Raw genomic sequence first — 27,684 nt, forward strand, 5'->3', positions numbered from 1 at the left:
ATGGTTATATCCTCTTGTTAGACTGAGCCCTTTATCATTTTGTAGTGTCCTTCTTTATCTATTGTTACTTTCTTTGTTTTGAAGTCTGTTTTGTCTGCTAGTACTGCAACACCTGCTTTTTTCCTGTTGTTTGCATGAAATATGTTTTTCCATCCCTTGACTTTTAGTTTGTGCATGTCTTTGGGTTTGAGGTGAGTCTCTTGTAAGCAGCATATAGATGGGTCTTGCTTTTTTATCCATTCTATTACTCTGTGTCTTTTGATTGGTACATTCAGTCCATTTACATTTAGGGTGACTATTGAAAGATATGTACTTATTGCCATTGCAGGCTTTAGATTCGTGGTTGCCAAAGGTTCTAGGTCAGCTTCTTTAGTATCTTGCTGTCTAACTTAACTCACTTATTGAGCTGTTATAAACACTGTCTGGTGATTCTTTATTTCTCTCCCTTTTTATTCCTCCTCCTCCATTCTTTATGTGTTGGTTGTTTTATTCTGTGCTCTTTTGTGTTTCCTTTAACTGCTTTTGTGGGTAGTTGATTTGATTTTATTTTTTGCCTTTAGTTAGTATTTGTTTGGTCTGCTTTCTTTGCTGTGATTCTATTTTCTCTGGTGACATCTGTTTAGTCTTAGGAGTGCTCCCGTCTAGAACAGTCCCTCTAAAATACCCTGTAAAGGTGGTTTGTGGGAGGCAAATTCCCTCAACTTTTGCTTATCTGGGAATTGTTTAATCCTTCCTTCATATTTAAATGGTAGTTGTGCTGGATACGGTATTCTTGGTTCAAGGCCCTTCTGTTTCATTGCATTAAATATATCATGCCATTCTCTTCTGGCCTGTAAGGTTTCTGTTGAGAAGTCTGATGATAGCCTGATGGGTTTTCCTTTGTAGGTGACCTTTATCCTCTCTCTAGCTGCCTTTAAATCTCTGTCCTTGTCCTTGATTTTTGCCATTTTAATTATTATGTTTCTTGGTGTTGTTCTCCTTGGGTCCCTTTAGGGAGTTCTGTGTACTTCCATGGTCTGATCGATTATTTCCTCCCCCAGTTTGGGGAAGTTTTCGGCAATTATCTCTTCAAAGACACTTTCTATCCCTTTTTCTCTCTCTTCTTCTTTTACCCCTATAATGCAGATATTGTTCCTTTTGGATTGGTCACACAGTTCTCTTAATATTGTTTCATTCCTGGAGATCCTTTTATCTCTCTCTGTGTCAGCTTCTATGCGTTCCTGTTCTCTCGTTTCAATTTCATCAATGGCCTCTTGCATCTTATCCATTCTGCTTATAAACCCTTCCAGAGATTGTTTCATTTCCGTCGTCTCCCTCCGGACGTCATCCCATAGCTCTTGCATATTTTTCTGCAGCTCCATCAACATGGTTATCACCTTTCTTTTAAATTCTTTTTCAGGGAGATTGGTTAGGTCTATCTCCCCAGATCCCTTCTCAGGGGAGAATGTCTGGTTTAATCTGATCTGTATCAAATTTTTCTGCCTTTTCATGGCAGTAGAGGTTGTTGCGGGAAGTTGGTCCGTGTGTCAGCTGGGAGAACGTCCCTTCTTGCTGGTTTGTAGCCTTCCTCTCCTGGGAGAACAGCGACCCCTAGCAGCTTGTGCTGGGCAGCTGCGCCCAGACGGCGTTTCTAACTCTTGCCTGGCCCCTATGGAAGAAGCTCCGCCCTGCTGCCTCAGGCTGCTGCTCCACTATGGCTGAGCAGCATCGGAGGGGAAACAGGCGGGAGGCTGTTTATCTCTGTGAGGGGCCTCCGAGGTGCACTGCTGCCCAGGGGTTTAGGGTGCCTGGAGTTCTCCAGGATTCCCAGCTGCTGGGCTAAGCGTCCTGTGACACTTCCGTCCAGCTGTGGGATCCCTGTCCCTGTAAGTCTTTCAAAAAGCACTCACATTTCTTTGTCCCAGGGGCGCCAGTTGCGGGGACCCACTCACAGGTTTTACTGTCACATTTCCCTAGTATCCAGCACCCCACAGTGTTTCTGTGCTCCAGGTGTGGATGGCTAGGGCTGGGTGTTTAGCAGTCCTGGGCTCCCTCTCCCTCCCTGCTCTGACTCCTCTCCTCCCGTCAGGAGCTGGGGTGAGGAGTGCGCTTGTATCCCGCCAGGCCATGGCTTGTATCTTATCCCCTTCACAAGGCGCTGGGTTCTCGCAGGTGTAGATGTAGCCTGGCTGTTGTCCTCTGTCTTCTGGTCTCTCTTTTAGGGATAGTTGTATTTGTTGAATTTTCAAAAATATATATGGTTTTGGGAGGATATTTCCTCTGCTCTACTCATGCCGCCATCTTGGCTCCATCTGGATTGCCATTTTAACAGTATTAATTCTTCCTACCCAAGAGCATGCTATGGGTTACCATTTATTAGTATCCTCTTTAATTTCTCTCGTGAGTGTTTTCAGGATATAGGTCTTTCACTTCCTTGGTTAGGTTTATTCCTAGGTATTTTATTCTTTTTGATGCAATTGTGAATGGAATTGTTTTCCTGATTTCTCTTTCTGCTAGTTCACTGTTAGTGTATAGGAAAGCAATAGTTTTCTGTGCATTAATTTTATATCCTGTAACTTTGCTGAATTCAGATATTCTAGTAGTTTTGGAGGATGCTCTAGGTTTTTTTGTGTACAGTATCATGTCATCTGCAAACAGTTATAGTTTGACTTCTTCCTTACCAATCTGGATGCGTTTTATTTCTTTGTTTTGTCTGATTGCCGTGGCTAGGACCTCCAGTACTACGTTGAATAAGAGCAGGGAGAGTGGGGCTCCTTGTCTTGTTACCCGATATTAGAGGAAAGGCTTTCAGCTTCTCACTGTTAAGTATGTTGTTGGCTGTGGGTTTGTCATATATGGCCTTTATTATGTTGAGGTACTTGCCCTCTATACCCATTTTGTTGAGTTGTTATCATGAATGTATGTTGAATTTTGTCAGATGCTTTTTCATCATCTATGGAAATGGTCATGTGGCTTTTGTCCTTTTTGTTGATGTGGTGGATGAAGTTGATGGATTTTCAAATGTTGTAACATCCTTGCATCCCTGAGATGAATCCCACTTGATCATGGTGTGTGATCCTTTTGATGTATTTTTGAACTCAGTTTGCTAATATTTTGTTGAGTATTTTTGCATCTATGTTCATCAGGGATATTGGTCTGTAGTTTTCTTTTTTTGTGGTGTCTTTGCCTGGTTTGGGTATTAGAGTGATGCTGGCTTCACAGAATGGTTTTGGATTTCCCTCCTTTTCTATTTTTTGGAAAACTTTAAGGAGAATGGATATTATGTCTTCTGTAAATGTTTGATAAAATTTAGCAGTGAATCCATATTGTACAGGGGTTTTGTTCTTGGGTAGTTGTTTCATTACCGATTCAATTTCATTGCTGGTATTTGGTCTGTTTAGATTTTCTGTTTCTTCCTGGGTCAGTGTTGGAAAGTTGTGTTTTTCTAGAAAGTTGTCCATTTCTTCTAGATTATACAGTTAGCATATAGATTTTCATACTATTCTCTAATTCTTTGTATTTCTGTGGTGTCTGTAGTGATTTTTCCTTTCCCATTTCTGAATCTGTTTATGTGTGTAGATTCTCTTTTTCTTTCAACAAGTCCGGCTAGGGGTTTATCTATTTTGTTTATTTTCTCAAAGAATCAGCTCTTGGTTTCATTGATTTTTTTTTTCTATTGTTTTATTCTCAATTTTATTTATTTCTTCTCTGATCTTTATTATGTCCCTCCTTCTGCTGACTTTAGGCTTCATTTATTCTTTTTTTTCCAGTTTCAATAACTGAATTTAGATCATTCATTTGGGATTGTTCTTCCTTCTTTAAATAGGCCTGGATTGCTATATACTTCCCTCTTAGAACTGTCTTCGCTGTGTTCCATAGAAGTTGGGGTGTTGTGCTGTTGTTTTCATTTGTCTTCATATATTACTTGATCTGTGTTCTAATTTGGTCATTGATCCATTGATTATTTAGGACCATGTTGTTAAGCCTCCATGTGTTTGTGAGCCTTTTTGTTTTCTTTGTACAATTTATTTCTACTTTTATACCCTTGTGATTTGAGAAGTTGGTTGGTACAATTTCAATCGTTTTGAATTTACTGAGTCTCTTTGTGGCCTAGTATGTCGTCTATTCTGGAAAATGTTCCATGTGCACTTGAGAAGAATGTGTATCTTGCTGCCTTTGGGTGTGGAGATCTGTAGATGTCTGTTAGGTCCATCTGCTCTAATGTGTTGTTCAATGCCTCTGTCTCCTTACTTATTTTCTGTCTGGTTGATTTGTCCTTTAGAGTGAGTGGAGTGTTGAAGTCTCCTAGAATGAATGCATTACATTCTATTTCCCCTTTTAATTCTGTTAGTAATTGTTTCACATATGTAGGTGCTCCTGTTTTGGGTGTATAGATATTTATAATGGTTATATCCTCTTGTTGTATTGACTCCTTTATGATTATGTAATGTCCTTCTTTGTCTCTTGTGACTTTCTTTGTTTTGAAGTCTATTTTGTCTGATACAAGTACTGCAGCACCTGCTTTTTTCGTCCTATTAGTTACATGAAACATCTTTTTCCAACCCTTCACTTTTAGTCTGTATACGCCTTTGGGTTTGAAGTGAGTCTTTTGTAGGCAGTTTATAGATGGGTCTTGTTTTTTTATCCATTCAGTGACTTTATGTCTTTTGATTGGTGCATTCAGACTATTTACATTTAGGGCAATTATCAACAGGTATGTACTTAATTGCTATTGCAGGCTTTAGATTTGTCATTACCAAGGGTTCAAGGCTAACTTCCTTTCTATCTAAGAGTCTAACTTAACTCACTTAGTATGCTATTACAAACACAATCTAAAGGTTCTTTTTTTTTCCCTCCTTCCTCCTCCATTCTTTATATATTAAGTGTAATATTCTGTACTTTGTCTATCCCTTTTTATTACCTCTGGTGACAGCTCTTTAACCTTAGGAACACTTCCATCTATAGCAGTCCCTCCAAAATACACTGTAGAAACGGTTTGTAGTAGCTAAATTCTCTCAGCTTTTGCTTATCTGGAAATTGTTTAATCCCTCCTTCAAATTTAAATGATAATCTTGCTGGATAAAGTATTCTTGGTTCGAGGCCCTTCTGTTTCGTTGCATTAAATATATCATGCCATTCTCTTCTGGCCTGTAAGGTTTCTGCTGAGAAGTCTGATGATAGCCTGATGGGTTTTCCTTTGTATGTCATCTTATTTTTCTCTCTGGCTGCTTTTAATAGTCTGTCCTTAACCTTGATCTTTGCCATTTTAATTATTATATGTCTTGCTGTTGTCTTCCTTGAGTCCCTTGTGTTGGGAGATCTGTGCACCTCCATGGTCTGAGAGACTATCTCCTTCCCCAGATTCGGGAAGTTTTCAGCAATTACCTCCTCAAAGACATTTTCTATCCCCTTTTTCCTCTCTTTTTCTTTTTCTTCTGGTACCCCTATAATATGAATATTGTTCTGTTTGGATTGGTCACACAGTTCTCTCAGTATTCTTTCATTCTTAGAGATCCTTTTTTCTCTCTGTGCCTTAGCTTCTTTGTATTCCTCTTCCTTAATTGCTATTTCATTTATGTCTCCTCCACCGTATCTAATCTGCTTTTAATACCATCCATTGTGTTCTTCAGTGATTGGATCTCTGTCCTAAATTCGTTCCTGAGTTCTTGTATATTTTTCTGTACCTCCATGAGCATGTTAATGATTTTTATTTTGAAATCTCTTTCAGGAAGATTTGTGAAGTTGATTTCATTTGAATCTTTCTCAGGTGTGTTCATAATTTTGCTTTGAACCAGATTCCTTTGATGTTTCATAATTTGTCTGTGGTGCCCTCTAGTGCCCAGAAGCTGTACTCTGTGGAGTTGCTCAGCCCCTGGAGCAATGTCGGGTGTTGCAGGGGTGCGGTGTTGGTGCTTGGGGGGAGGAAAGAGCTGTTTCCTGCTTCCCGGCTGCTATGCCTGTCTTCACTGCCAGAACCAGTGTGCCGAACACATGGGTGTAGGCCTCTATGCTTTGTGTTTGTAGCTGCCACAGGCGGGGCTTCCCTCTGCCTTGTCTGATGTCAGGGCAGGTGTTGCTGGTTTGCGAGCCTGAGGCAGGTGCAGGCTAGCCAGGAGGAAGACACATCAGGTTGCTCGTCTTGGTGGAGGAGTCTTGGTGCTGCATAGCCAGCCAGGGGGATGGAGCCCCTGAAGATCATTTTAAGCTCCGAACCTGCTGGACAGAGTGCACCCGGACAATTTTGTCTACCTGTCCTTTCTCCTGAGCAGTAAGTTCTGCAATCCTTACCCCTTTAGCAGCCATCTCACTTTTAGGACTCTCAGACTCTCTTCAAAGTACCTTTCTGAAGTCCCACCCAGATCAGCCAGATATGAATCCCTGTTTTCCACAGCAGCTGGAATCTCTGTCTCTCCAGGTACTCCACCTTTCTTTGCTTTCCAATCCCACTAAATCATCAGAGCACCATGCAATGTAGGTTCATGCTCCCAGAGCAGATCTTCAGGGCTAGGTGGTCATCAGTCCCAGGCCTCCACCCCCTCCCTGCTCTGTTTCTCTTCCTTCCGCTGGTCAGCTGGGGTGGGGGAAGGGCTTGGGCCCCGCTGGGTCACAGCTTTGGTACATTACCCTGTTCCATGAGGTCTGTTCTTTTCTCCAGGTGTATGCAGTCTGGCGCAGCCTTCTTTCCTGTTGCTCTTTCAAGATTAGTTGTATTAGTTATATTTTCATATTATATGTGGTTTTAGGAGGAGGTCTCTGTCTCACCTCTCATGCCACCATCTTTAATCCCAGTACAGTAAGTTTTGACAGTCTTGTCACCACCACATTCAAGTCACAACATTTCTTTTACTTCAGAAAGTTACTTTGTGCTCCTTTTCATTTATTGCACTTTCCCAGCTCAGCCGACCACTGATGTTTTCTGTTACCCTAGTTTTACCATTTGTGGAATTTCCTAAAAATAGAAGTGTACAATACATAGTCTGTTGTATTTGGCCTCTTTCATTCAGCATATTTTTGAGATTCAGTCGTGGTATTAGATGTATCAGTAGTTTGTTCCCTTGTATTGCTGAGTAGTTTATTGTATGGAATTGCCATTGTTTGGATATGTTTACCCATTCAGCAGTTGATGGACATTTGGATTGTTTCCAGTTGGGAACTATTATGAATAATGCTGGTAATGAACATTTGGGTATAAGTCTTCATGGAGAAATATATATTTTTATTTCTCTTGGCTACATTAGTAGAAATGCCAAGTCCTGTGTTGTGCTTTTACTTACTTGTAAAGAACCGCCAGTTGTTTTCCAGAGTGTGTATCATCTTGGATTCCTATCTAGGTAGTTTTAATTTGCTTTCCATTATTAGTGAGGTTGAAAGTACCATTTTATATGTTTGAGTTACTTGTATTTCCTTTTCTGTGAATTGCCTGTTCAACTCATCTAGCCTGTTTTTTCTACTACATGTTGGAATTTTTTAGGGATTTACAGGTATTTTTCATATACCCGGATATTTTGGGTCATGCTGTGAATTATAAACATTTTTCCCGTTTTTCAAATATCTCTTGAGGTTGGGTAATGTGGGTTTTGCCAGGCAGAAATTTGTCTCTGAAGTTCTCAGAGTATTTACTTTAGGGTAGGACTTCACATAATAAAAAAAACTAGATTGCTGTTTTAATTAACTTTAAGATATAAATTGTGTTTTCAAGCAATAATTTATATTGCCATATCTTAAGTTGGAATAAAGAAAAATTTTCTGGACTTAAACTTATTTTCTGCATTCTCATAAATTTTAGCACCTTTTAGAAAGTAGATATACAATGGAAACAGAAAAGTTTTAGAGATTGTGCCTTAATTTGTTATGTATAATAAGAGAAGTATTAAAAATAATATTGCATGTGTCTTTTACAGAAATACCTATGCAAGATGTTGGCATTGCAAACTTGGATAGTGCAAGCACTGTTTATTTTCCTCACCACTGAATCTATAGGTAAGGTTCTTGAAATATCCGATCTCCCAACCCCACAAATTAGGCTTATATATTTTTATGTAGTTAGTAATTATATAATTTTGTTTATATACTTATTTTTTCTAGGATCATTATTGAGAGATTATGTCCTAAAAATGACTTAAGTAAAAATAATCTTGGTAAATTACAATTTATATAATTTGACTTGAAAAACTTAGTCACTTAGAAATCCTAAATGCCGTTTCACTATACTAATAATAACTTTAATGTGGAGAAGAAAAAATATGCTGGTTTTGTTTTTAAGTAAAGAAATAGGGAGAAAACCTGTTAATTTTTAGCACTTCACTCCTTACTGGCCAAAGGTTTTCTGAGCAGCAATGTGATTATGATAGCAGAATAAAGAGATTGACCAGTACTTCTTAAACTGGTCCATAGCCTGTTGCTTCTTTGACGTTACTGCTGATTCTTGGATGGTTACTGGTCCACAGTGAGATAAGTATAGAAAGTAAGAATAAGTGTTTAGAAACTCCTTTAATAATTTAACACAGCCATGACATTCAGTCATATGATAGTAAACTTGTCTCATCAAACATGTTAAAGAAGAAAAGTATAAATCTGCAAAAGGTAGGGGGAAAAACCCAAATGGATCCTTTATTATAGTTTGAGAAGCACTGCTCCAGATCAGCTCCTCTGCAAAACCAGGGATACAGTTTCTTTTTGAACACTTAAAGTGACACGAAGCATGTGTTGAAAATATTATTATTTAGAAAGTCTTCCCTTATTCTGGAACCCAACTTTTCCTTGTAACTTCTTATCATTAATCCTAGTTCTAGAGGAGGCCCACTTTCTCTTCCTGCTGTTCAACTCTTCCAGAATTAAAAGAACTGTTTTCATGGGTCTCTAAGTCTTCTTTTCCCTAAACTAAACTTATACAATCATCCTAATCATTCTTTATAGGACTTGGCTTCCAACTCTGTGCATCCTGATTACCCTCCTGTATCTTTTCTGGTTTCCTGTATCACATTTAAAATATAATACTATATTTTATATAATATATTACACTTTCTCTCATTTACCAGATTTAGGACTTAATTAATGCCTCAGTTTCCTGATGTAGAAGATGTGTATAATAATGGTCTCTTCTTCCTTGACTTGTTGTGAGGGTTAAATGAGTTAATATACAAAGGGCATTTGGACAGGGCCTGGCCCACAGTAAGCATTATAAAAAGTATAGTAAGTATATATTTATTGTTAAGTTTGAATAAAATGTACCTAAGAATATATATATTCAAAGTTATATATATATATATATATATAAGGTACCAAAACTAGACATAGTCTGAGTATAATGACTTTATTATTAAATTTGATCTGAACATCATTATTAGAGCAACATTGTTTTTGCCAGCTAAGAGATACACCATAGTTTCTTTTTTTTTTTTTTTTTTTTTTTTTTTGGTATCATTAATTTACAGTTACATGAACAGCATTATGGTTACACCATAGTTTCTTGTTAAGATATCAGTCAGTGAAAATTCTGATTGATTTCACATAAATTACTTTTAAACCATTTCTCCCTTAATACTATTTTATTTCATACTGACCTAAATAAGAGATACTTTGTTCTCTTGCAATGTTCATTTTATTTTTATTAGCCTATCAGCCTAATCTTGCAACATAATTTTAAATCCTAACATTATTTCCCAGAGTGTTGGCAATGCTTCCCCATCTTGTCCTTTGCTAATTTGATAAGTATGTGTGAATCTTTCTCTCTGTTTTCTTCCAAGTTGTTGATAAAGATGTTGAAAACACAGGCCTACATTATCTATTGCTACCTCACAGATTACTTCAAAACTTCATAGCTTAAAATGACAGTAATTGTTACTTCTCGTGGTTTATGTGGGTCAGGAATAGAGACTGGGACAGCCAGACTGGTTCATCTTTGATAATGTTGAGCCCACAGCTGAAATAGAGACTGGGGGCTGGAATTATCTGAAGTCCTCTTCCCTTACATGTCTGTTTTTGATGCTGGCTATAGGCTGAGGGTTTTGCTGGGGCCATCGACCAGAATATCACCATGGTCTTTCTGTGTGGCCTTAGTGTCCTTATATCATGTGGCTGCTTCCATGGGCAAATACTCCAAGACAAAAAGAGAGCTGTCAGAAGTTAATTACCTAGTCTTAGAAGTCACATAGCATACTCCGTGGCTGGGACAGACGTAAACATCCACAGATCTGAGGGTGGGAGGGAAATATGGACCACATTTCTTTGTGGAAGGAGTACCAGTCACATTTTATAAAGAGCATGTGTGACCATCTTTGGAAAATGCAGTCTTCCCAAAGAACTGCAAGCAGGCACTTTAGCATACTCTACTCAAGACCTCCTTCTCATTGACAATTTTGGTTCATGATTTTTATATATGAGCAATAAGTTAAAAAACTATTAGTTTGAACCTATGAAATTTCTGTTCTTGTAGATTAAGAACAGCCAAATATCAATAATTTCATAATGTTCATTCCAGACGCTGTTGTATTCTAATCCACATTTCTTCATCTTGTCTGTATGAATACCCCAACTAACTTTTTCAAATACTTTTTATTAAATTAAAATACTTTCTTTCTACAGTTTAATCTCTCAAATAGCCTGGTAGCCCAATAAAAAGGGGATTCATTTGGCATGGGATGGTTTTAATGAGCCTGTGTTTCACTTTGAAAACTTGAACATTTGCCCATCACGTTGAAAACTGGAACATTTACCCATTTCTAGCATTTCTCATATTCTTTGTAATTGAAAATTATTAATACTGAGTCTCTGGTTGCATCTTATTTTGTTTAGTACTCTAAAGTGTATTTCATATTTACTGTTCCCTATTCGTACTTTGGAGAAAGTATAATAGGAGTGATGTTACCAAAGAATAAAGTGAGGTCTGTGGAGTTGTAAGGACTGGCTCAGTATCACAGAGTAACTTAACAGTTCCCCACAAGATGAAATTTCATACAATTGGAAAGCTAGAGGAATACATGCACTGGGATTTAAAGTAGACATATATGGCAAGGTCTTGTAAACTGTTGACTACATTATAAGTTTTAAAATAAGGAAATACACATTCTAACTCTGGGCCTTACAGGCATTATAAGAGGACCCAGAATTGTATTTGGAAGTACAATTTGACTGCAAAAACTGTTACTTCTTCCTGATGACTTTGAGAAACACAGAATAAGAAAATGTTCAGTTTTTAAAGGTAGTTTTATCCTTTTTGATGTCTAGCTTGGGACCAAGTTGGGAAATGGAAGAGTCTGGCTGATAATTGAGGCTGATTCTGTGAAAGTATCTCATTTTTCTTTATAAAGGGTTGAAGTAAATGATCACCAAGGCTCTTCTGTTTCATAATTCTGTGATTTTTATGCCTTTTACTTTAACTGCCAAAACCAGTCACCCATAAGGGAACCTTCAGACCCTGTCAGTATGACTAGATTACTTGTCTCTGGAGACAAGTTACATAAGTAATTTCTAATCTCAAAACACTATTCAAGACAGCTATTACCAACTTCATTTTCCAAGCAAGAAAACTGAAGCTTATAACTGTATGGGCAACCACTCAAGAACCCACTAGCCAAAGAGACTCACTAGGGAAAGCTTCCTTAAGTTTATGGGACTGGAGAAAGAGAATAGAATTCATACCACTTAATTGGGAATTTTATCTAGATGGTAATAAGTAGCTATTAAATAATTTAGAATGGGAAATTGGCATAATCATTTTTTAACAGTAGTCTGGCATCAGTCTCTTTGGAGGTCAGACTGGTATAGTAAGATGACTGAGCTTCAGCTGTCAAAACAAAGTAGGGTTGGTGAGAAGAGGTTGATACACATAATAAGAATGTAGAACCAATAAATCTCAGTGCAGTATTGTTAAACTAGAGGTTGGAAAAGGCTAATTAGAGATGTTGAAGGTGACTACAGGTATATGGCCTAGATTCCTGGAGGGGAATGGTGCTGCTAGAGAGGTAGAGAAATAAGAAGAAGTTTGAAAGGGATTGTGGTGCATATAATTTTAGATAAGTTCATTTTAAAGTATGTGCAGAATTATCTCAAGTGGATACATTTTATAAGGTATTGAAAAACCATATATGAAGTTAGAGCTACAGATAAGGATTCAGAAGTCATCAACACAGAGTAGGTTAATAGTTAAAGCATATCATTGTTTTTTTTAAATGCAGTCTTTTTAATATGAGATTTTATCCTGTGCACTTACTGTTAAAATTAATATATTTGGTCATCTAGTTATATTCTTTGTTTTTCATTGCTCCCTTGCTGTTTCCTCTGCTCTCTGAAATATTAATATGAGTGATATATACTCTTTGTGCCCCCATCCTAGTCCCTAAGCATTAAAGACCAAAGAGGAGCAGAGACCACCACTCTGTTTCCAGAGGGTTAATTTAGACCATGTGTCTGAACCAAGAAACAGTATTCATAGTGAAACAAGTGTGAATCATACTGCAGGCAGTCTATGTTTCCTTTTAAAGCAAAGTTAGAATATTATGAAAAAGGCTGAAACTTGCATAGGTAATTTTTTTAACCCAACTCCATCTGCCTTAAAAATCTGTACATTTCTTTACAAGTTTATGCATTAAACTCTGAGCATATTAATTTTCATTATGTTTCTTCTTTTTCTGTGTCTTTAGAGATAGATACTTTAGTGAAGATTGAGGGACTATGTTGATTCAAAATAAACATTTTGTACCTGAAAAATTCAGTCCATTTTTATATTTTCTATTATATTTCCTTTTCTTCAGGTGAACTTATAGATCCATGTGGTCGTATCACTCCTGAATCTGCAGTTGTACAACTTGGTTCTAACTTCACAGCAATTTGTGTGCTAAAGGAAAATTGTATGGATTATTTTCATGTAAATGCTGATTACATTTTCTGGAAAACAAACCATGCTGCTGTTCCTAACAAACAATATACTGTCATAAACAGAACAGCATCTAGTGTCACATTTACAGATATGCCTTTATTAAATGTTCAACTCACTTGCAATGTTCGTACATTTGGACAGATTGATCAGAATGTTTATGGGATCCGAATAATTTCTGGCTGTAAGTTTTTTGTCTTATTTCAGACTTTGTCATGACTGTATAATTAACATTTTAAATGTTGCCTGTTGGTCTTTATGAAATGTAGTAACTTGTTGTCTCAGTGACTTTTTGACATACTAATTTTTTTTAATAAGCTAGAAGTAGAACTATATTTCCATTGCTAATATACAAATACCTAAAAAGAAGTTTGAGTTTAAATAGAAAAGAAATTAATTTTTAGTCACCAGTCTCATTATGACTATACTTTTGCTTGGGCTTGCTTTTTGCATCTAATTTAGGTTGTAAATGTTTTGGGTAGTAAATACGTGTTATTTATGGATATAAAGCTTTTGAAAATTGCTAATTTTTCCCTTTTAGTGCCTCCAGAAAAACCTAAAAATTTGAGTTGCATTATAAATGAAGGAAAGAAAATGATGTGTCAGTGGGATCCTGGAAGGGAAACATATCTGGACACAAACTTCACTTTAAAATCAGAATGGCAAGTTATTTTAAATTTGTTGTATGTTTAATTTATTGAGTTAGTCATTTGTGCTGGAATTTTTATTTTTTTCAAGTAGTAATATTAAATGCAAATTTTAAAACATGTTATTTAATTATTTAACCTTTCATTTTAGAACATCTGTAACATATAAAAGTATAAAGCGTAGTATGTGTGCATTATCCAGCTTTAATAGTGATCAGCTCATGAACAGTCTTGTTTTTTATATATCCCACCCAGGTTATTTTATAGAAAATCTCATACATCATGTCATCTCATCCATACTTTAGTACATATTTCTAAAAGATAAGGATGCTTTAAAAAAACATAAAACTATATGCCATCATTATAACCAAATATATTTGAAAATGCTTTACTATTGTCATGTTTTCAGTTGGTGTTCAGATTTCCCTAGTGATATCATAAGTAAATATTTTTACAATTGTTCAAATAAAGATCAACAATCCCCATATTTAGCAAGTAGATACGTCTTGTAAGTTTCTCTTAACCATAGGTTCTACCTGCTCTTTTTTCTTTTTCTTTGTAATTCAGTTGTTAATTGTACACTGCTTAACATATTCCTCTCTTCCTTTATTTCCTAAAAATTGCTATTAGAGCTAGATAATTGAACAGATTTGGGGGTATTGTGTTTGTGTATGTTTTTTTCCCCAAAAATAATTCATCGTAGTGGTGTGTACTTTCATAAAGAAACACCACATAATGTTTGATGTTTTGCTTCCTTTCTTTTTTAGGATCACACCATTTTTTATTACCTTAATTTAATATGAGGTAATAAGGAATTAGACAATTCATGCCTGGTGTTTTTGTCAGTCATTTTTTAAATCTTTTCTTCAGTGTTATTGAGAAATTATTCAGAAACATATATCACAGTGTAAGTTTAAGGTATAAAGCATGATAGTATGACACACATAAGTTGTGAAATTATTACCACAGTACATTCAGCTAACATCCATATTCTCATAGATAAATTTCTTCTGGTGATGAGAACTCACAGGATTTACTTCTTTAACAATTTTCCTTTATATCATACAGCTGTGTTAGCTATAGTCCTCATTACATCCCCAGTAGTTAGTTATCTTACAACTGGAAGTTTATATACCTTTTGACCACCTCTCTCCAGTTTCCCTTCCCCTCTGATTAACTGCAGATCTGATCCCTTTCTGATGAGTTTGGTTTGTTTGGTTTTTGTTTTTTTGTTTTTTTAGATTCCGTATATAAGTGAGATCATATCTTTCTCTGACTTATTTCACTTAATGCCTCAAAGTCCACCCACTTTGTTATCAGAAATGTTAGGATTTCCTCATTTTCTTTTTTTCATAGCTGGATAATATTCCATTGTAGATATACAAACTGCACCTTTTTTATCCATTTATCCATTGATGAACATTTAGGTTATTTGCATGACTATTACAGATACTGGTGCTGTGAACATAGGGGTGCAGATATCTTTTTGAGTTAGTGTTTTCTTTTCTTTTGAATATATTCCCAGAGGTGGAATTGCTAGATCAATATAGCAGTTCTATTTTTAATTTTTTTAGGATCTTCCATATGGTTTTCCATCATGGCTGCACCAATTTACATTCCCACCAACACTGTACAAGGGATCTCTTTTATTCCACATCCATACCATTGTTATGTCATCTTTTTGACGATGGCCATTCCAATAGGCATGAGATGATATCTTACTGTGGTTTTAATTTGCATATCTCTAAATGACCAGTGATGTTGAGCATCCTTTTATGTACCTATTGGCCTTTTGTACATCTTTCTTGAAGACATGTCTACTCAAGTCTTTTGCCTGTTTTTTAATTGGGTTGGGTTTTTGCTATTAATTTGTATGAGCTTTTTATATATTTTGGGTATTAACCCCTTATCATATAAATGGTTTGCAGTATTATTTCTCACTCTGTAGGTTGTTGTTTCATTTTGTTATGGTTGCTTTTGCTGTGCAGAAGCTTTTAATTTGATGTAGTGCTACGTGTTAATTTTAATTTTGTTTATGTTTTAGGTGTTGTATAAAAAATCATTACTTGGACAGTGACTACATTAGGGTATGGGTGGGGACTTGATAATATGGGTAAATGTAATAACCACATTGTTTTTTCATGTGAAACCTTCATAAGACTGTATATCAATATCACTTTGATACTAAACCAGTGCTCAATTTTAGTACTAAAAAAGTACTCTCAACCAAAGTTGAGATTTACAAAGTCTTAGTAATGAAAATCATTACTAAGACCTATGTCAAGGGACTTAGTAATGTTCTCCTCTAGGAGTTTCATGGTTTCAGATCTTACATTCAAGTCTTTAATCCTGTGTAAGATAAGAGTCCACTTTCATTCTTTTACATGTGAATATCCAATTATCACAGCACCACTTATTGAAAAGACTTTCTCCATTGGGTATTCTTGGCTTCCTTGTCAAATATTAGTTCACTATATATTCTTGGGTTTGTTCCTGGGCTCTGGATTCTGTTCCGTTGGTTTCTTTGTCTGTTTTTATGTCACAACACTACTATTTTGATGACTGGCTTTATAATATAGCTTAAAAACCAGGAAGTGTGGTGCTTCCTGCTTTATCCTTTCTTGGGATTTCTTTGGCAATTTGGGGTCTTGCATTGTTTCACATAAATTTTAGGAGTGTGTTTTTTTCTACATCAGAAAAAAAAATGTCATTGGAATTTTAATAAGGATTTCATTGAATCTATAGTTGGCTCTTGGTATTGTTGACATTTTAGCTATATTGCTTCTTCCAATGCATGGACACAGGATACTTTCGCATTTGTGTCTTCTTTGATTTCTTTCATCAGTGTCTTGTAGTTTTCAGAGTAGAACTCTTTCACCTTAAACTTATTCCTATTTTATTGTTTTTGATGATAGTATAAATGCAATCAATTATCTTTATTTCTTTTTCAGGAAATTCATTGTTAGTGCATGGAAGTGCTACTGAATTTTGTGTTTTAATTTTTTGTGTTCTGCCATTTTACTGAATGCATTGATTAGAGCTAACATTTTTTTGGTTGAGGGTACTTTTTCAGTACTAAAATTGAGCATTGGTTTAAGGTGTTGTCAGCCTGATCTATGAAATTCCCTATTAGATTTTTCAAACATAAAGAAAAATTCAAAGAATTTTACAGTGTACATACCCATCACCTAGATTCTGTAGTTGATGTTTTACTATATTTGCTTTATCACATATTTACCTATGCATCCTCCTCTATCAGTCTCTTTTCTTAATGCATTTCAGAGGGAGTTGCAGACATTAGTATACTTTATCCTTAAACACTTCAGCATTTGCATCATTAATTAGATGTAACTAACTGTATGTTTATAGGTATATGTTTGTTTTTATGTAAAATTTATATATATCTTAAAATACACTTACATATCTTTAGTGTATCATTTAATGAGGTTTTTACTAGTGCATATACCTGTATTACTGAAACTACTATCAAGATACAGAACATTTCTAAAACCCCTAGAAGTTCGCTCATGCCCCTTCCCAGTTAGTCCTAGCCACCAGCCTACCATACCCCATCCCACAGTATAGGTTTTTTTCCTGTTCCATAATGGCATATAAATGAGCTCATACAGTATATATACTCTTTTATGAAAGGTTTTTATGACTTAACAGAATGGTTTTGGGATTTAACCATGTTTACTTCCCGTTAGTTTTTCCTCTAAAGGTTTTTGAGCCGTCATCAATGGTCATTATTTATATGTGACTTACAAAATAGTGGTATTCTCTCTTTTTTTTAACCTGAAATACCTAAAGAAATACCTTCAACTATTGGTTACTGTAATGTACAAGAGAAGCAAAATAGCGTTAATATTTTCCCTTTATTAACCAGTTTTATGAGTTGGTTCCCTAGCATCCTCCAAAGGAGGATAATGAAGGTCCGGTCCCCCCCCCCCCCCCCCCGATTATGAATTCATACTTAAACAGATTGGGTGTGTTCAGTCTGTTACAGTCATAATTCTTGATACCTAAATTGTCCTATCTTTGGTTAATGGGAATTTATTCAGTTTGGCTGATCCTTTGTCACAGTCGCATTAGTTTTGATAGCTTCCTTGATTTTGATATGACATGATTTTCCAGGTTCATCCTAATGTATTTCCTTCCATAGACCTACAGTCAACCATTTTATGTGAAATACTATTTAGGGACTACAGTCTGAGTGCTAGGGGAACCGGCAACTGCTACTGAGTTGTCATTGTTTCTGGGCTCTTAAAGCAAAAAAAGCTAGGAAATGTTTTTAAGATAAAATAAATCATGAACTTATATGGATATTTCCAATTTAAAATCCAGACTGGATTTTTACTTAATTCAACATCTACATACCCTCTCTTCTATGCTGAAAATCTTGTTTTCAGCACCAACAAAATTATTCATGTGCTTTATCCCACAGTGAACACCACAGCTGCAGAATAATAACAATGCCAATATTTACAGCAACAATATGATTACTAAAAAAGAGTTTTAAAATTGTTTTTCTTCCACAAAGAATATGTCAAAATTACTGTTTTAAGTTCTTGAAATAGTTCCTTTCTATGTATTATACCACCAGCTCAATATAAGAGTTCATATTTCATTTTGGTTTTGATTTTTAGGGATTTTCTTTATTTTTAATTTTTTTAAATCGCAGTGTAGTTAACATACAATACCGTGTTCATTTCGGTTATAGGTCATTGTGATTCAATATTTTTACAAAGTTACCACAACATTGCTGACTGTATTCCCTAAGGAATATTCTTAACTATGTAAAATAATAAATTAATCCAGAAGGTCAAAATTATAAAACAAAGTATATTCAGAGAAGTCTCCTTCTCTGAAGTTCCTGTGTTCCTGTGTTCCTACACCTTTTTTTCTTCCCTCCCCCTAGAGATTACCTGTTTGAGTTTGGTTTTGATTTATCCTCCTATTTTAAAAAACAGCACAGCATATATGTAAATATTAACTGATACATAATTTTAACATGTGAGTAAATATAGTAACATCACTTGAAACTTTCTGTGGTGATAGAAAGTGGTTGCCTAGGTTCAACTGGAAAGAGACTGGGAATTTTCTAGGGTGACAAGTTCTTGTCCTATCACCTTCTAGCATATTGTGTTTGGAAGAATCATACTGTGCTTAAAAAAAGACATTGCTGATACAGTGAGAATTCTTCTTTAGGAATGGAAAAAAACTAAGATCACATGAAATAGATAAGTTTTGGAGAAGGGTCATTGGGTAAAGCATAACATTCTAAATTAACATTCTTAGAGTGAAACTTTGGAAATGATTGTTTTAAAATACAGATCAAACTCAGTGTTAAGAGACGGTTAGTTTTTAAGAAATTTTGTTTTTAGTTATCAACAGTTTATTCCATAGTTATTGGAATGAACTTATTTATTACAAGCTATAATAAGCTAGGTCTCATCAAATTCTTTTAAATAAACCTTTTCACATTTTTTCAAATCTGTTTTTAATAACTGATTCTTCCATTTTTGTATTTAGGGCAACAGAGAAGTTTGCTGATTGTAAAACAAAACGTGGCACCCCCACCTCATGCACTGTTGATTATTCTCCTGTGTATTTTGTCAACATTGAAGTCTGGGTAGAAACAGAAAATGCCCTTGGGAAGGTTACATCAGATCATATCAATTTTGATCCTGTAGATAAAGGTAGTTATAACTTGAATTTGAGAATTTATTAGCATATATAGTAGTTCATAAGCTAAAGTAGTTTTTAGATTTTAATGTAGAAGTAACCATTTTAGTATTTTAGTGACTTACAAATTCATTTTTTTCAACATTAAAAATAATTTGGAAAAAGAGAATGATCATAATCCAGTCACACTCACAGCTGCTTTGACCAGAATGTTATTTTCAAGTATTCGTCCAATTATCAAACATTTTACGGCATTGTAATTATAGTGCACATGTTCCCTTTTTTAAATCATTTATCATGAGTATTATCCTTTTATATCTGAACCTGAAAAGATTAACAAATGCAATAAACTAGCAAGGAAAGCTAATGTTTCTTTGGAAACCTTCCCTTTCCATTATACTAGTATGGTACAGCATTATTTTGAGAAAAATTAGTCCATTTGGTGAGAAAAATTAATACTGTGAAATAAAATATAAAGAATATATTTGAGTTGTATAATGTATAAAATTAAACATGATAAACATCAGGATTTATTTTGCTTTTCAGTGAAGCCCAATCCACCACATAATTTATCAGTCACCAATTCAGAGGAACTATCTAGTATATTAAAACTGACATGGATCAACTCAAGTGTTCAGAGTTTCATAAGACTGAAATACAGCATTCAATATAGGACTAAAGATACGTCAACTTGGAGTGAGGTAAGTTGAGTTAAAAGTTACTGTTCAAATAGTCTTTCTTGCAACTCTGTAACCTAAAAGTCTCAGTCATTTTCTGAATGTCTTGTTTCTGACTAGGAGAATTATTTTGTTTGACACCTCTAGATCTGTATTTCAAACAAGGACAAAAAGAAATACATCCAGATAGAAACCAGGTTTGCTGAGTACAGTAGCTTTTAAGTGAAACACGAAAGTGATGCAGGGTGATAGGGAATAGCATTTTTGCTGCAGGTGAAACAAATATAAACTATAAGCAAATTAAGTGGAGGAGTAAAAATGAAGAGATTATATGGATAAGGCACAGCAGGGACTGGCAAACGGCATCTGCAGGGTATCTGTTTTTATAAACGAAGTTTTATTGGAACACAGCCACATATATTACATATTCTCTCTTGTGGCTATTTCTGTGCTACGATAGAAGAGTTGAGTAGTTGAAACAGAGACCACCTGGCCCACAGCCTAAAATACATACTGTCTAGACCTTTATAGAAAGTTTGCCAATCCCTGAGGTGTAGAGGAAGGGATTGTTGAGGAACTTGTAAGACTGGAAAGGAAAAGCACAGTACCCAAAGGTGATGCTGTCTGTCAGCAAAGAAGTACTTCTTCAAAAGCTATCACCGTAACATTGGGCTCTTCATACTATACTTTGTCATTCTGTTTATCACTAACGGTATGTTTTTGCTTTGTTTCTCTGGTTGTGGGAATGAGCTCATGAGGGAATTGAGCCCTTGACCTTACTGCTTCTGTCCTCCCTTCCACTTCTACAGGGTTTAGAATACAATCAGAAAAGCAACACACTAAAATGGATTAATGCTTCATGTTGTACAGAGAGAGTACATACCTGAAGATCTTCAAAATATTTTATATCATTATAGAATCTTTATACAAAAAAATCCCTGACACCTATTTTGTGTTCAGTGTTGAAATCTCAGAATAGTAGAAATAACCAGTTATTTATCTATATTTAGTCTCTTTTACCTGAAATTCAATATCTGTAATGATAGCTTTTATTTTTCTTGATTGAGCTTCCTTTTGCCTATCAAGATCTATACACCACCCATTTCCACCCTACTCTTTGTCTTGAGATGCTGACCTAAATGGATTTTATCTGTAGGTTCCCATTCCTTCTAGTTTCCTGGTGAATTTGGTTAATGGGGGTGCCTGGCAAGAGAGAAGTGAAATTCGCATATTTATTTTCCCTGCTTCCTCCCTGGAGCTGCCTACAGTTCTCAACTAAGGTCACTGCTTCTCTCAGGTTAACCCAGTCTGACCCTCTTCTTCGAAGTTCTGGTACCGCCCTCATCACTTCAGGCCTAGGGTGGTAGCAGCTCCAAGTCCCACAGTACTGATTACAGATTCTTTAAGGTTTCCCTACACACTACCCATATTTACTTTAGTAACCCCCCCCTTAATTAATTCTAATTGGAGTGTGCCGTCTTTTTCCTGCTGAGACCCTGACTGTTACAGGCCCCATGGAAAAAATAAAGAAAAGGAAGGAAGAAAGGATTGATAATACATAATTCCATACTTCCCAAATGTATTAATTTTACTAAGTTTGACTGCTCTTTGGTTTGCATTTATTTCTTTCCAGAACTTGTGTTCATTAAATTAGTTTCTAAAATCTTAACGCAATTTTGCAACACCTGTAATAAATACCACTGGGTTTTAGTTGGTTGGACTGCTTTGTTTTCAGATTCCATCTGAAGATACAGCATCCACCCGAACTTCATTCACTGTCCAGGACCTTAAACCTTTTACAGAATATGTATTTAGGATTCGTTGTATGAAGGAAGATGGTAAAGGATACTGGAGTGACTGGAGTAAAGAAGCAAGTGGGGTCACATATGAAGATAGTAAGTAAAAAAGCATATGAAGAAATAAAGCTTTTGAAGTTGTGACTGTGAATTGTGCCTGGTTTTAGTAATATTGACTTCATTCCATCTTTTGTGGTCATTTAATTCAAACTAGCATTTTTCAGTTTTATTTTTAAAACTATTAAGATATAAAATTTAATGTGCATTATTGATAATATAAATCTTTGATACCTAACTAAAGGAACTTACCATGGAATGGTGTCTTAGATACCATGAGAAAACCATTGATTAACAGTTATAAGTCCAGAACATTTCATTAAAGGAGAGTGGTCCTGAGATATCCCTAACTAGAGAATCATACTTAATCATTAAAATCACACTGTCTAGCAAAATATACCCTAGACCATCACCATCAAAAAACGTATTTGTGCTTTATTTTTTATTCATTTTTTTCTACTAGCACACTTGATAAGCCCCTGGAAAAGGATTCTGGAGTTCTGGTTGGTTGGTTTACTTTCATTTTCCCTTTTTCTCATGGTAATACAGTGCATATAATGTAGAATCCAAAAGGCTTAGAAGGGCATATTGTCTAAAGCAAGATTCTCTCCTCAAAATGGCTTAACATTACTGCTTTCTTACATAGCCATCAAGAAATAGTCCTGTGGCATATAGGTTTTTCTTTGTGAACATTTTCCTATCACAGCCTGCCTCCCCCAACCCTGTAGGTGTCAGGGGCAGCAGCCACAGCTTTAAAACCTCCCCTCCAGTCTGTTTCCCTTCACTTTCACCTCTACCAGAGGTTTAGGCACTCGCATGAATTGAGAGTATCAAAGGCAGAGAGGGTAAGTATCCTTCTCCACTAAGACTTTTCTCTCATTCTCATAAATGCCAGGAAAGAAAGCAATCCTGCTAATGCTGGTTTGGGGTTTCTCAGCCAGATTCCTTGTCTTAGCTAGGAATTATTGGGATTCTTGAGGCTTTTAAAGGTACTTAGGTCAGTTTGGGGGAGTTCCTGAACTACTTTAAAATGTAGAAAAATACAGTATTTAGCATTTGTGTGCGTTTTCTGGGGAGATCTTGGGGGACCTAGAAAGTTAAGAACTATTGAATTAAGCATTTCTTCATCTTTATGTTAGGAAATAATTCTGGCTCATAAAATGTTCTTCATAATTTCATGTTCTTTATTTTTTTTTGGGTGCAGTCCTGTACCCCTGTATATATCTGTTTGAATGTCCTGTATCAGCAGCCTTTTCCCAAGCCTCTGTTTCCTCATCTATAATTGTCTTTTCAAGATCAACACATCACTGCTTAGATTTTATTCAGATCCTTTTTTATTTTGAATACAATATTTTACAATCATATTTATAAAAATTTGAAAATCAGTTGATTCTAAAGGGACTTCTAAAATCTAATTCTAGTAGTTGATACGTTGTTTTATAAAGTGCTTTTTCATGTGGATGATTGCAACAATCCTGTAGGTTCATTTTTATTATTTCCTATTACATTAAATCATTCCAACATTAGGTAATAAAACTATACTGCATTTACTCCATTTAGTTTGTTTTATATTCTTCATATATACACTTAGGGGTTTTAAGCAGGTATTATTTCATGACTTTTCAATTTTATTTCTGGCAATAAGGAATAGTGACATATCTTTGGATATTGCTTAGGATATATTTGTAGCTTTACAGTTTTAAGATTAGAAAAGAGTTCCAATGTAATCTAAACTGTCAGGCTATCACCCTGACGACTAAAGGAATGTCTAGCATATCATGCTGGGGTGGGCAAACACTGAATGCAGAGAACAAGTTAGAGACATCGTGTGATTGAAGGACAAGGATATTAAGAACAAACTAAGAGAATCTCATCTCCAAGATTTTATTTTACTGTCATAATAAAAACTTTTCTTTTAAAAAGTTTGTCATTTCTTTAGGACCATCCAAGGCACCAAGTTTCTGGTATAAGATAGAACCATCCCATTCTCGTGGCTATAGATCTGTGCAGCTTATGTGGAAGGTAAAGTTATATACTTTAACCTCTTATACAATTATATATGGTATTATGAATGAAGTCTGACTTAAAATTTTATCCATCTTAAAATCAGCAAAGCATATGATAACAATTTTTAACAAATAGAAACACAAAGCTTTGTCTATACCATGTAGAAGTCAGGTTCATAAACCTGCTGGTAATACCTCATAGATACTTAAGCATAGTTCTTTGAAAATTCTGTAAGAAGGACCTTGTCTTCTATTGAACTTTCCTGAGTGCCTTATAAAAAATAATTTAAAAAGGTTTTGAGTAACCAAAGTGTATGCCAGTAATAGGAAATGTAAAATTGTTGTGCACTCCATGAATGTGCATGAGGGATCATACTAAAAGATATAGAAAAATACTCAGGCATAAATAATTTAGCCATACAAAGCCACAGTGCAGAATTGTATACAGAACTAAAAGCTAACAGAATGGTGCTACTTTCCCCCTTCGTTGAAGTCATGCTTTAACTCTATGAGTATGTAGTAGTTTTACTATAGTAGAGAGTTAAAAATGAAGTGTCAGTCCCTTTCAATTAAATATTCAGAGATTTGACATACAGCAGAAATTGTGAATGCAAAGTAAAACCAATTAACTTTATCCAAGATTTATGAAATATGTTTTTTAAATAAATTATTTTATTCCAGACATTGCCTCTTTTTGAAGCCAATGGAAAAATCTTGGATTATGAAGTGACTCTCACAAGATGGAAATCACGTTTACAAAATTATATAGTTAATGACACAAAACTGCAAGTAAACCTCACAAACGATCGTTACATAGCAACTTTGACAGCCAGAAATCTGGTTGGCAAATCAGATGCATCTGTTTTAACCATCCCTCCCTATGGCTTTCAAGGTTTGTGTCTATGAGATGAAGCCTGACTTATGGATGGGAAAAGATAGTTAGGTTTGGACAGGGCTTCTGTAAAAGATGCTAAAGAATCTTTTCAGTAAGTAGAATATACTTACTGTAAGACTGTCTCCTCAGTATCAGCAAAAGTCATGCTGTTAGAACTCAGCAGCAAGACAGTCTGTTCTATTATTATATGGTTCACTTAAGCTTTGCAGTAAGCCATTTAATTCATTTGAGCATTTTCTGATGACTTATTTTTTTAATATTAAAGTTTTTGGAACTTTATATGCCTGTGACTTAAATAGGTTTATCTGTAGCTTTCAAAGAAAAATAGTTGTAATTTACATATATAAAACATTTGAATAGTTTTGAGAAAATTTACATTTGAAAATATATGTAAATGATAAAATGCTTTTTTCATGCAAATACATGTTAATATTATGTGCTACAAAAACATAGCAAGATAGATCCCATGGTTTTGGAAATGAATGTAAAATATTGAAATTAAAAATTTTTAAGTGTTCATTTATTACATCAGTATTCAAACTTTGTTTTAAAGCTACTCACCCTATAAAGGATCTTAAAGCATTTCCCAAAGATAACATGCTTTGGGTAGAATGGACTGCTCCAAATGAATCTGTAAACAAATACGTACTTGAATGGTGTGTGTTATCAGATAAATCACCCTGTATCCCAGATTGGCAACAAGAAGACGGTATTGTACATCACACCTATTTAAGAGGTATACCTGGCTAAAGACGTTTAAGTTGATGTCCTTTTTTCTAACTCTTTAGATAGATCTTTATTTTACATACTCTCTTCTGCTTTATAGATGCTGTGGTTGGTTGAAAAGATGTCCAATTTATCATAGTTGCTAGTTACATCTAGTTTACTAGATGCGTGATTCTCAAGTCACACTTAACTGCAGGGTCTGTTTATGTGGACAAAGTGGGATTAATGCTATCTTTCTATACTCCAGTGTTTTGATCATGAAAGGAATGCTCATGAAACTGTAAAGAAAGAAATATAAGATAATCCAACCATTGCGCCTAACTAGTTCTATGTTCTTTGTGCCTCATTTAACTCCCTCATCCTTCAGTGAGAAATATTTTCCTAGAGCATCTGGGTGACTTCTTAACAGTTGTTGAATAGGAGAAGCAGAATTAGAACTTGGGTTTCCTTGTCTTTTAACTGAAAATCTAATGAAGGACAATAAGTAATATTATAGAGCTTCAAAATCGATTGCTCTGTGTTTTAAGGCACTAGTTAATCAATTTTTAAAGTGATATAACAACTTTAAAGAGAAAAATACTCAGCTTGTATGCATTTTCTTCGTAAAGAAAATAACCATTAGAATTAAGCTATGAATAATACGATTAATCAGAGAAAAGCTCTAAACAAAGACATACCTATCATAAAGTTTCTGGACTTTATTCATAAATAGGCTGTTTGGTCCTCATTTACCTAATATTTAATATGCAAACTTGTCTAGATTTATTAAACTTATCAAATTAAAGGCATGGTGTAGCTAGAGAGGAGACAGATTAGTGATAACTGAATAATAGAAACCTCTTAAGCATAAACATAGGCTCTGGAGATCTTCAGGTTGCACAGGTAGCCCCATATAACTAAGTAGTCCTAATGACAGCACATACTACAGAAGAATATTAAAATTACTCATCTAGGAATAAAGGAAAGGTAGTCATAAAGGAAAGGTAAATTGCTCAGTTTAAGAAGACAAAGGACTATACGTATCTTCATGAGTAATAGGTAAGGAAATGTAAGTTCTTACCAAAGGCATAAACTCAAGTATAACAAACACCTTATTTTCTGATGTAGACAGATAAGATGTTGTATAGAAAGAAAATTTTTCTGTTGCATGCTTAAGAAATATGGGTAGATTACCTTGTTCATTTGGCATTATAAATTAAGTATTCAAGATAACTTTTTCTTTTAAAACTACTTTTTAGGAGAAAGAACAATAATTCTTTTTTTTCCTGGCCACATGACAAACAGGGCCATCATTGCTTTCCCTAGCTCTGGTTAGTGGCGTTGTGTTCATAGACAGTTCTCAGAGAACTGAATGAGATGTACAAAAATTGTCAAACTATTAAGACCCAGGATAGTTTGAGATCAGTGTTTTATAAATTCTAAATACAAATATAGTAATTTTATTGACAGTATACATGTTTTAATCCACTGTGTTGGCAAAAATAATCTTTTACTTTCAGAAATAGTTTTAATCTATTAAGCTTGAATCCAGTACACAAAAGGCAATGCTTACTTTAAAAGCTGCAGTTTTAAAAGAAAGTTTAATGGTCATGAAACTGTAATGTAAAAATAATGGCATTAATTAGGCTTTTCTATCATGGGGAAAAATGCTTAATGTACTACTATTGTTATTTTAGGGAACCTAGCAGAGAGCAAATGTTATTTGATAACAGTTACTCCAGTATATGCTGATGGACCGGGAAGCCCTGAGTCTATAAAGGCATACCTTAAACAAGCTCGTAAGTCTAAACTCATTTTCCTTGGAAAATGTTTTGTATTAGCAAAGACATTTTATCCATTTAATAAGGATATGTCTCACTATGTTCAAACAAATAATTTCTTGATAATGAAATTTTACAAAATTCTAAAGATTACTAAATTCTAATGGTTTTTCACTTAGCAAATATCTATTCTGTTCTAGCACCTTCCAAAGGACCTACTGTTCGGACAAAAAAAGTGGGGAAAAATGAAGCTGTCTTAGAGTGGGACCAACTTCCTGTTGATGTTCAGAATGGCTTTATCAGAAATTATACTATATTTTATAGAACCATCATTGGAAATGAAACTGGTAATTAAACTTAACAAGTTATTAAGAATATACTTTTTTTTCTTAAGCTTTCAAATACCAATGTAAGTCTTACATTCTGGTGTTGCACATCTTAATATATAGTGTATTTTCCTCAGAAAAGAGACTCTTGAGAATGTGCCTTTTGGTTGCTTTTATGGTCTTATTGAAGAAATACTATGTGCTGCTTATAGAAGAATATTATGTCATAGTTATGCAAGTTATTTGCATTTGGCCT

At 35.0% G+C, this 27,684-nt stretch overlaps 1 protein-coding gene across 2 annotated transcripts in view; it reads left to right on the forward strand.

Moving 5' to 3' along the window:
• Window positions 1-27,684, forward strand: part of IL6ST (interleukin 6 cytokine family signal transducer) — a 67,182-nt gene that overhangs the window by 22,140 nt on the left and 17,358 nt on the right. Inside the window, exons 3-13 of one of the 2 annotated variants that reach the window (XM_036900227.2) lie at window positions 7,881-7,959; window positions 12,732-13,037; window positions 13,395-13,515; window positions 19,033-19,199; window positions 19,732-19,886; window positions 21,598-21,757; window positions 23,655-23,737; window positions 24,403-24,613; window positions 25,170-25,352; window positions 27,019-27,120; window positions 27,303-27,449. In XM_036900227.2, the coding sequence (XP_036756122.1) occupies window positions 7,896-7,959; window positions 12,732-13,037; window positions 13,395-13,515; window positions 19,033-19,199; window positions 19,732-19,886; window positions 21,598-21,757; window positions 23,655-23,737; window positions 24,403-24,613; window positions 25,170-25,352; window positions 27,019-27,120; window positions 27,303-27,449 (1,699 nt within the window). In that variant the 5' untranslated portion in view covers window positions 7,881-7,895. Of the gene's footprint in view, window positions 1-7,880; window positions 7,960-12,731; window positions 13,038-13,394; window positions 13,516-19,032; window positions 19,200-19,731; window positions 19,887-21,597; window positions 21,762-22,178; window positions 22,227-23,654; window positions 23,738-24,402; window positions 24,614-25,169; window positions 25,353-27,018; window positions 27,121-27,302; window positions 27,450-27,684 lie in introns of those variants that run through there. The other variant, XM_036900246.2, reaches the window with a different exon arrangement.

This window comes from Manis pentadactyla, chromosome 2 (assembly GCF_030020395.1).
Source record: "Manis pentadactyla isolate mManPen7 chromosome 2, mManPen7.hap1, whole genome shotgun sequence".
Taxonomy (NCBI): Eukaryota; Metazoa; Chordata; class Mammalia; order Pholidota; family Manidae; genus Manis; species Manis pentadactyla.